Source organism: Lactuca saligna, chromosome 5 (assembly GCF_052625555.1).
Source record: "Lactuca saligna cultivar CGN05327 chromosome 5, ASM5262555v1, whole genome shotgun sequence".
Classification (NCBI taxonomy): domain Eukaryota; kingdom Viridiplantae; phylum Streptophyta; class Magnoliopsida; order Asterales; family Asteraceae; genus Lactuca; species Lactuca saligna.
The window spans coordinates 269,669,836-269,679,710 of NC_136421.1; the positions used below are offsets into that span (position 1 = coordinate 269,669,836).

The 9,875-nt window shown below is 34.7% G+C and overlaps 3 protein-coding genes across 4 annotated transcripts; all 3 read left to right on the forward strand.

Moving 5' to 3' along the window:
• Positions 1–1,500: 1,500 nt before the first annotated feature.
• LOC145047767 (uncharacterized) lies at positions 1,501–5,938 on the forward strand. 2 transcript variants are annotated; one of them, XR_013682398.1, is made up of 5 exons: positions 1,501–1,687; positions 1,816–1,874; positions 2,559–3,500; positions 3,622–4,833; positions 4,965–5,938. XR_013682398.1 is itself a non-coding variant. In XM_078996100.1 (4 exons), exons 3-4 carry the CDS (start codon positions 4,725–4,727, stop codon positions 5,327–5,329), a joined length of 474 nt encoding a protein of 157 aa, XP_078852226.1. In that variant the 5' UTR covers positions 1,501–1,874; positions 2,559–3,500; positions 3,622–4,724; the 3' UTR covers positions 5,330–5,938. The 2 variants fall into 2 exon arrangements, 1 of the variants encoding a protein (XP_078852226.1); XM_078996100.1 differs by having other exon boundaries at positions 1,501–1,874.
• On the forward strand, positions 3,104–3,637 carry LOC145046660 (uncharacterized). Its single transcript, XM_078994939.1, has 2 exons — positions 3,104–3,468; positions 3,622–3,637. The coding sequence occupies exons 1-2, from the start codon at positions 3,104–3,106 to the stop codon at positions 3,635–3,637; spliced, it is 381 nt and encodes a 126-aa protein (XP_078851065.1).
• Positions 3,681–4,433, forward strand: LOC145046661 (uncharacterized). The gene has a single exon (XM_078994940.1). It carries the CDS (start codon positions 3,681–3,683, stop codon positions 4,431–4,433), a length of 753 nt encoding a protein of 250 aa, XP_078851066.1.
• Positions 5,939–9,875: the final 3,937 nt, after the last annotated feature.

Consider the following 9,875-nt stretch of genomic DNA (forward strand, 5'->3'; position numbering starts at 1 on the left):
GGCACAATCATAATCAGAAGCCATCCCATACATGCTGCTATCCCATAAGATGTGGTCTTGAAATACCCAAGATTGGGACCTTGAGGAAACAAAAGCACATGAGGTAGCCTCCACTACCGAGTATAAACCTAAACCACCAAACCTGATGGGAAAGGAAACAATCGCCACTATATGTCGTCGAAGAAAAGGTCATTATAAACCACAATATTCTCAATCGCCCCACGCAACCCATTGTCAAAGAATATTATCGCCTCCTCCATGTGAACGGGTTGGCACGTCATCAGCCCAAAGAAAAGCTTAACAATACTCATACAAGACCGAAGCCGAAGGAGCTTACTTGGGGGGGGGGGGGGGTCAAACAAATATGGAAGAAGGCACATCAAATTCACAACATTTTCGGCTCTCTTTATGACTAAGCTGCTAATGAAACTAGCATCTCTAGTAACAACTCCCCCAAGAATTTTCACCCTCAAATGTGGCCTCCCGATGTCAAACGAGAATAGCCCCTCACATATCTTCCTACCATCACACGAGGGCCAAAAGAGCTCGGTTTTCTTAATATTCAACTGAATGCCCAATTTTGGGCCAATCACCGTAATGATGTACAACGCTTTGGCCACCTCCTCCAAATCTCCAATAAGTGTGTCATCATCAAGGTCTCATGTATGGAGAAGAAGTTTGCAATTTTTCTCTAAAATAGAAGTGGTCACAAGTGGTCTCCTTGTTGAATGTCAATAGTGGACCAAATATATTGACTTCAGTATATGAATAAATCTTAATTTATACAATAATGTTTTTCTTTTTTCTCAATGTATGCAAAAAAGTGGGTTTTTAAACCAATCATAAAATCACATTTCTAATACAAATCATACAATATATATATATATATATATATATATATATATATATATATATATATATATATATATATATATATACACTAATAAAAGAGTAGTTCTTTTACCATGTGTCATCATATTAGACATCTTAATTAATGTGTTGATACTTGTCAATCTATTAGTTCTTTATTTTAAATTTATTAGACATCATCATTAATATGATGCTATTTGTCAATGTATTTATTCTCTATTTTAAATTTTAAATTTTAAATTTTAAATTTTAAATTTTAAATTTTAAATTTTAAATTTGTATTTTTGTTTTCATTAATTAACAAATAAAAAATGTCTAATATATATTAAAAATTAAAGTTACATATTTATTTGAACCAACGATTATAATTTCATATAACTAATAAAAACATCTCTTAATTAATAAGTTATTTAAAATAATTGATTAATAATTTTAAGTTTTTACTATAAAATTTTAATTAATTCTATAAGCGTGGTTCTCATGGGTTATAAACTAGAATATATATATATATATATATATATATATATATATATATATATATATATATATATATATATATATATATATATATATATATATATCTTCCTATTTAATAAACAAAACCTAAACTCGACGTGTCCATTGAAAAGAGCTGAATTTTTACAAAGTTAAATACCTATTATACCCCTTCTTTGTTTTAGCTGCATATCACAAAATTTATACTACGCCCTGTTTTCTTTCTAATTACTCTGTTATAACAGCTCTGCGTATTAACTCCAAAATTCATTACATTCCCGTTTAATAGCATCTTATTATGGTATCCGATCTTTTACATAAGGTATGTTATCAATGCTATCAATTGCATTCAATGGAAATCCTATTCCAGTCAATATATATTTCAAACTATTATATCAATGGTTTCTTTGGTAAATTGTGTTTCTAACGTTTTCAATCATCGCGCTCAAGAATCATCCACTCAATCACAAACGAAAATCGTCCACTCAATCGCAGAAAAGAGTTGTTCGGTAAGTTTATTAAAATCCTACTTTCAGATTGTTTGTTTATTATTTGAATCTTCTTGTGTGTTTTTTTTTTTAATTTCTGTGTTGTTTTTTACACATCAGTTTATGCTTCTCAATGTGTATGCGTCATGCGTGTGATAATCATAATGGAAAATTGTTTCTGCTTCTTAATGTGTTGTTTTTTACACATCAGTTTGAGTTTGAGTTTATTCCATTTGACATCTGTGATCATTGATCTATCGTATAAACAGAAAAAAAAATATCCTTAATGTTACCCCTGAAGTGAATAATAAAAGAGTTAAAGAATGCACCTCCAAGTTATGAAATTCTTTTTAGATCTGGAGATTTTAAAAAGCAAACATTTCATGAAGAACATTCATTCTTACAATTATATGTTTTCTTTTACGTCGATGGGTGGCAAAATTGATTCCTCAATCAATAGAGGCAATGCTCCATAAATTTTTAGACTTAGTGGTCAAAATTATCATAGTATCGGAAGCCTTTTATCAAATCAGGGATTTAAACCAAAATTCTCTCAGTTGTACATATACGATACTGATAATGAAATCGCAAATAGACGAACATGCTTGGGGTACACTTTTCAATATTATCACATTAATATATATCTTATGGATCACTAAAGCTTTCTTTATTTATCTTATGTTTATCTGTTAATGGTACTTGCAGTGGAGAAAATCAACAATCTACATCAAATTCTTCTATCCTTGATGATGATATTATACAAGATTTGAAATTGATGTTAGATTCAAATAATGTCTTGGTTCAATCTTATAGGATGGTTAGAGATTGTTTTAATGAAAATCCTTGTGCTGATATCAAGTTGAGAATTATTGGAAGAAGGGACCAAGATGGAAGGACATACAACCTACTGTCTGCTTCTGAGGTAGCAGCTTTGATCGTTGGAGATATTGGTGATTCAATTGATAATAGAGATATTGTTGTTCAAAATTCATCTGGTTCTCTACGGCGTATTAGAGAATTACATCCATCATACCTTCCTTTTCAATATCCACTACTGTTTCCATATGGTGATGATGGTTATAGAGTTGACATACCACATCGAGGTATTACATCTTCAAGCAACAGCAAGCGGCCTAACTGTACAATGAGAGAATTTTTTTTCTTATAGAATACAGGAAAGGGATCAATATTTTTCACTAATTCTTAATTCAAAAAGGTTGTTCCAACAGTTTTTGGTAGACGCTTATATTATGATTGAAAGCGAGAGATTACATTTCATAAGGAGCAAACAACAAATTCTTAGATGCGAGACTTATGAGATTTTACGTAATCAACAAGACCTTGGGAATAGAGATATATCCAACGTCGGACAACGTGTTATCTTACCTACCTCATTCACTGGCGGTGCACGTTATATGATGCAAAACTACCTTGACGCCATGTCCTTATGTAAATGGTTTGAATATCCTGATTTGTTCATAACCTTTACATGTAACCCAAAATGGCCTGAAGTTAAAAGGTTTCTTCGTAACACTTCATTGCATCCTGAAGATAGACTTGATATCTTATGTAGGCTATTCAAAATAAAGCTTGATGCTTTTATTAAAGACATACGGTAAAATAAAATTCCCGGCATCGTTCAAGCAGGTATTGAAAGTTGTTGTTTAATACAATTTTTTTTCTTTTTTCGTTTCTTAACATTATTTATTATTTGAAAATATAATTCGTTCACTACTAATCATATCTTTTTTGTAAAATTAATTTGCAGTTGTTTATACAATTGAATTTCAAAAAAGGGGTTTGCCACATAGTCATATTTGTCCATTAATGCATCCTGACTCCAAGCGGCCTACTGTTGAATATATTGACCCGATATTTTCTGCGGAGATTCCAAATATCAATGAAGAGCCAGAGTTGTATTCACTTGTAAGTGAATTCATGATACATGGTCCTTGTGGAGCTGAAAATATGAATTGCCCATGCATGGTTGACAGGCAATGTTCGAAAAATTTTCCAAAACAATTTTGTAATCATTCTTCAGTTGATGTCAACGGTTATCCCTTATATATGAGAGGAAACAATGGATATTTTGTTGAAAAATCAGGTGTCAAGTTAGACAACAGAAATGTTGTTTCATATAACAAATATCTGTTTAAAAGATATCAAACACATACTAATGTTGAATGGTGCAATCAAGGATCTTCCATAAAGTATATGTTTAAATATATAAACAAAGGTCCGGATAGAGCTATAGTTGTTGTTGACATCAACACTGATTCTCATCAAGAAAAGGTTGTGGATGAAATAAAAGATTATTATGATTGTAGATATTTATCTGCATGTGAAGCATCATGGCGAATATTTAAATATGATGTTCATTACCTATATCCTTCTGTGATGCGACTACCTTTTCATCTTCCTGATCAACAAGTGATATATGCTGCAGACGATGATATTGACGATGTTCTCGAACAACCTTCAGTTGCTGCTTCTATGTTCATATCTTGGATGGAATGTAATAAAATTAATAAAGATGCACGAAAACTTACATATGTTGAATTTCCGACAAAGTTCGTTTGAAAACCTAATGATAGGTTGTGGACGCCAAGGAAAATTGGACGTTTAATAGGAAGGATTCACTATGTTTCACCTAAACTTGGTGAAATATACTTCCTAAGAATTCTTTTAAATAAAGTGAAAGGTCCAAAATCATTTGAAGAAATTCGTACGATAAATGATGAAGAATTTCCTACTTTTCGAGATGCATGTTATGTTTTGGGCCTCTTAGACGACGACAAAGAATATGTCGAAGCAATTAAGGAAGCAAGTCATTCAGGAACTGGTTTTTATCTGCGTTTCTTATTTGCTACGATGTTAACGTCTGACAGTTTAGGTAGACCAGAGTTTGTTTGGGAAAATACATGGCAACACTTGTCAGATGGTATTCTTTACAACCAGCAACGTAGATTAAAGTCTCCAGGTATTATAATTTTTTACCATTATTTGTAAAAATGAATATTATGTATTTTCAATATGCAGGGTGCAATTTTGTTTATAAAAATAAATGTTTTTAATATTATATTGTTTTTTACATATTCATAATTTTTACAGGTTTAACACTCAATGAGGATCAATTAAAAAACCTGACTTTGTTTGAGATCGAACAGATTTTACTTCGTAACAACACCAGTCTTAAAAATTATAACAAAATGTCTTACCCTGATACTGATATAGTTTCTTCTTCAACAAATCGCCTTATCACAGAGGAGCTAGACTATGACATACCCATCTTAAAGAAAGATTTTGATCGAATGTTTCATGCATTAACAAACGAGCGGCGAAATATTTTTATTGATATCATGACTACAGTCAATGATAAGAAAGTAGGTGTTTTTTTGTGTATCGATATTGTGGAACAGGCAAAACCTTTCTTTGGAAGACGATATCTGCAGCAATTAGATGTAAAGGTGATATAGTTTTAAATGTTGCTTCAAGTGGTATTGCATCGTTATTATTGCCTGGAGGTAGGACAACACACTCTCGGTTTATAATTCCATTGAATGTTACAGAGGATTCTGTTTGTAGGATACCGCCTGATAGTGAACTCGGCAGATTAATAAGAAAAACCTCATTGATTATCTGGGATGAAGAACCTATGGTCCACAAGCATGCATTTGAAGCTTTAGATCGAGCTCTGAAAGATGTATGTAAGTTTGATAAGTCTAGCAACTCAAAAATTCCATTTGGAGGGAAAGTGATTGTTTTTGGAGGACACTTCAGACAGATTCTACCTGTTGTTCAAGGAGGCAGTAGACAAAATATTGTTAATGCTTCTTTAAGTTCTTCATATATATGGAAACAATACAAAGTCCATAGATTAACAATAAACATGAGACAAACCGTTGGAAGGCAACCATCTGATATTCGAAAAATACAAAGTTTTGCAAACTAGCTTTTTGATATAGGAGAAGGAAAAGTTGGTGGTTCAAACGATGGTGAAGCGATTATTGATGTTCCGGATGATATTCTCATTAATGATCCACATAATCTGTAAAAACCCGATATTTCAACTCTTTGTAATGGCCTAATAAGTCAAGTATTGTAAACATTTTTGAGTTAATAAAATTAACTTCGATAATAAAATGTCCAAAAAGTTTCTATTTAAATTCTTCTATGTTTAAATATCATTAAACCATGATCGTACGTAAAAAGAACGCCCAAATCCGACTTCGTATATTGAAGTTATGATTTTTCCAAGTTCAGCTTAGCAACAGACAGCTAAAAACTCGAAACGGAGATCGAGCGACATTTGGCCGGAATGACCTAAACGAGAATCGAAGGTCTCGACAATGGTATTTCAACAGTAAAAAGTCTGGCAAAAACCGACGTCAGATAAAGAAGTTATGAATTTTTAAAGAAATTCCTTAATCACGTCATTTTAATAAATAAATAATAAAAATAATTTCGGAATTTGCCAACGGAATCTAAACGAAAGTTGTAGATCGTAGTCTCACCTTTGCGGGGATATAAATAATGTCGAAAACAGAGTTCGTATGAAGGAGATATGAATTTTTGAAGTTTGATAAATAATTTATATATAATTTTTATTAAAAATTCGGTATTATCCAAAGAGGAGTCAGCCTAGGGCCGAGGTACGCGCCGCGTACCCTCGTACGCCCTGCGTACTCGAGGCCACGGCCTCGGATCGTCCACGTCGCCCTATGCGAAGCTACCCGACCCGCCGTCCCATCCGACCCGCCCCATCCGAAATACGTAAGAGATGACGTACGGGTACGCACTACGTATGCCCGTACGCACCGCGTACGGAGGCGGTTCAGCACCCCTATAAAAGGGATGCGAGCCTTTCCGAAAAATTTGTTCATTTTCTCTCTTTCTCTCACGATCTTGCCTCGATTTCCGTGCCCGTTCAAACCCGAAGCTCTGGTCTTTTTGCTCAAGTCCCGAGAGTCGATTTTACTCCCGAGAATCCCGAGAAAAATCCGTTTCCCGAGACGAAACTCTGCCCGGTTTTCGATCTCGCTATCTTCAAGCTTCCAAGTGAGTTCATACCCCTTTATTCAACCTTTGAAATGCTTTTAAATGTTTTAAATACTTTATGGGGGGGATACAAGTTAAACACTTATAGTTATTGCTTCGATCACATGTGATTGCATTAATCACATGTGATTAATAACTAGGAAACCAATGATTTTATCACTGTTCAAACTGTTTTACTTCAAAATGTTTCACAAACTCTTTTACTTATCAAATGCTTTTATTTAAACTTTGTTTTACTACTTATAAATTGCATGCCCATATATGTATAGATATATAAGTAATGTTTAAAGGGCTTAGGAAGGCTATCCGCCCTATTTCCTTTTCGCGCACTGAGATGTGGTCTGGTGGGATTTCGGGTGACCATCCGAGGGTCGTTACAATATTAGTTATATATCATATATACATGTATAGACATAAAAGTACTTCCATATTCATACTTGTCAACACATCATTAGTAAGTTACCATCGGGGTAACACGGGATCATACTACTACAATTTCTGGATCAACGAGTCAATTCATTCAGGAGTCAATACTTATTACTAAGAGAACATATACAACGATACTAAAACAAGTAACATTATATTGCATATACACGAATACGTTAACAATTGTGATCCACTGTATGGGAGCATGTCTTAATTGTCATGACCCGAGTTGTAGCCAGAGTCTCTTGGAGGGAGAGCGTGAGTTTGCGTATAGATCTATACTGGATTGACTATCCTATACCTCGCTGCTAGCTACAGTGGGACCGACAGGTCTGCGGGTGCCAAACGTCATACCTTATTTTTCGACTATACGTTGTCGTTGTTACCAGTCGATAGTATGGTGCAATTTATCACATGATACCTTAATATAAACCCGGTTTAAGGTAGTTAGTACAGCAGTAGTTCCTATAAAACAAAACTACCCTACTACAATAATTTACCCATTACATTTTGGTGATAACCTCACTTAAACTTTAATGTACAAACTATATTTTGTTAAATGATAGTTACACTTGGGAAATTACACACTTTTACATCAAACGAGCATACAAAACAGTTAAGCCTTGGTAGAGGGCTACTTTAACAGAAAATATAGGTTTTTCTGAGAGATTCAAACTTTTACAAACACTTACATACATTTACAACTCATACTTGCGACAGGTTCAAACGTTTTGATAACAAACCTCGACACTAAAATACTTATGAATTCACCAGCTTAATGCTGATAAACTCTTTCAAAATAACTTGTATTCTCAGGTCATCAGTAGACAGGTACCGATGCTAGCTTTTGAGAAGATGGAGCGCATTCAAGACTCATCATACTATTTTGATTTAAATTATATTTTTGATGTCTAAAACTGTTCGGAACACGCTTGTATTAAAATTTTATATTTAATGCAATGGATGATGTTGTTTGCTTATTTACATTTACTGTGTTGTGATACTTTACATGACGTCCTCCGCCCTAGAACGTTTCCGCCATTCTTGGTTTTGGGGTGTGACAGATTGGTATCAGAGCATTGTTTATAGTGAAGCAAGTATATCAACCCATAAAAGATATACTAAACTATAAACCCATTTGGGATTAAAACACTCTGACCAAGAGTCTATACTTTAAATACTAAAATAGTTAATTAAGTATACTAGTCTGCATTCATACTAAAACCAGTGTCACAACGACAAGAACAAAAGTATTGCGATTGTTAAATATCACAGGTAAGCTAGGGGATGTATGGTCAGTCCTGGGAATGGCATAGCCTGATCAACTATGCTGGTCCGAGGAGTGATTAGCATATGCCCTAGAATGGTTGTGATAGGTTAACAAGTCTAAAAACTTACCAACAATACCACAGGAAGATTTATAGAACTTAAACTTTAAAATACTATAGGTGTATTTTGTACTACTAGTTACACGTATACTATATTCTTATACCTCTCTTCTCGCGTAGATCTAAATGGCTGGATTCCAACACGGCGACCCATACTTTCCAAATGAAGGCAATGCCAGGTGGATCGATGAAGAGCCCGAAGTTGAGCATCCAATCCCTTTGGATGATCACCTCGCAGAAGGCTTTTCTAATGGATCCGACTCCGAACCTGAAGTCAACAACCTACCGCTCGTCATTATTCGCAGAATAGCTTGTAATGTCGAGCAAGGGCGAGCAGCCATCGACCGGATCGTAGAGATTGATTCCAACTCAGGTGTCAACACAGTCTGCATCCGCCGTCTTGAAGAAGACATGGAACAGACCCGGAGAACCGATGAAACCCTACAGCAACGTCTGGTTCCCTCTCAAGCAGAAGTCATGGAACTTCGTGCTCGTCAAAGGGCTCATGAGCGACACCTTCAAGAGGTGGTCCGTCAAATGAGAGACCTTAGCGTCTCCCGAGGAATATTCATCGCCGTTAGATGATGTCTAGTACATCATTATCTTTAGGGTTAAGGATTAGCCTTTAAGATCTGTGCTCTAAGTAGCACTTGTCTGTAAAATATTCCTAACTTTCAGTACTCTAATTAGGAATCTAAGAACTGTCAAACTTTTCTATATGGTATGATGTAAGACCTACTGTTACGTCGATTTTCCTTGAACTTATTACATCAGTAATACCAGTATTATTGAAATCTATCTAAATTGTGGGAAAATCTATACACTTGTGTTTTCCTACTAATATTTCTTGTTGTGATTTCAAACACTCATTCAACTGTTGGGCTATGGTTAGTTAGTCCATGTATCATTCTCACGTTGCTTACAAAATGATTCTTACCATTTTTCTTACCTTTATAAACTTATAGCTGAAAGATGCCTCCTCGCAAATCTCCCAGGAATAATCCTGCACCACCACCTCCTCAGCCTTCGGTCATCGATACTGTAGCACTGAATGCTGCTGTAGCTGCAGCAGCGGCAACTGCCATGGCACAATATCACTCTTCTGATGCCAGCAGAGGTGGAACCCCTGTGGAATCAATCCCGGTTGAAA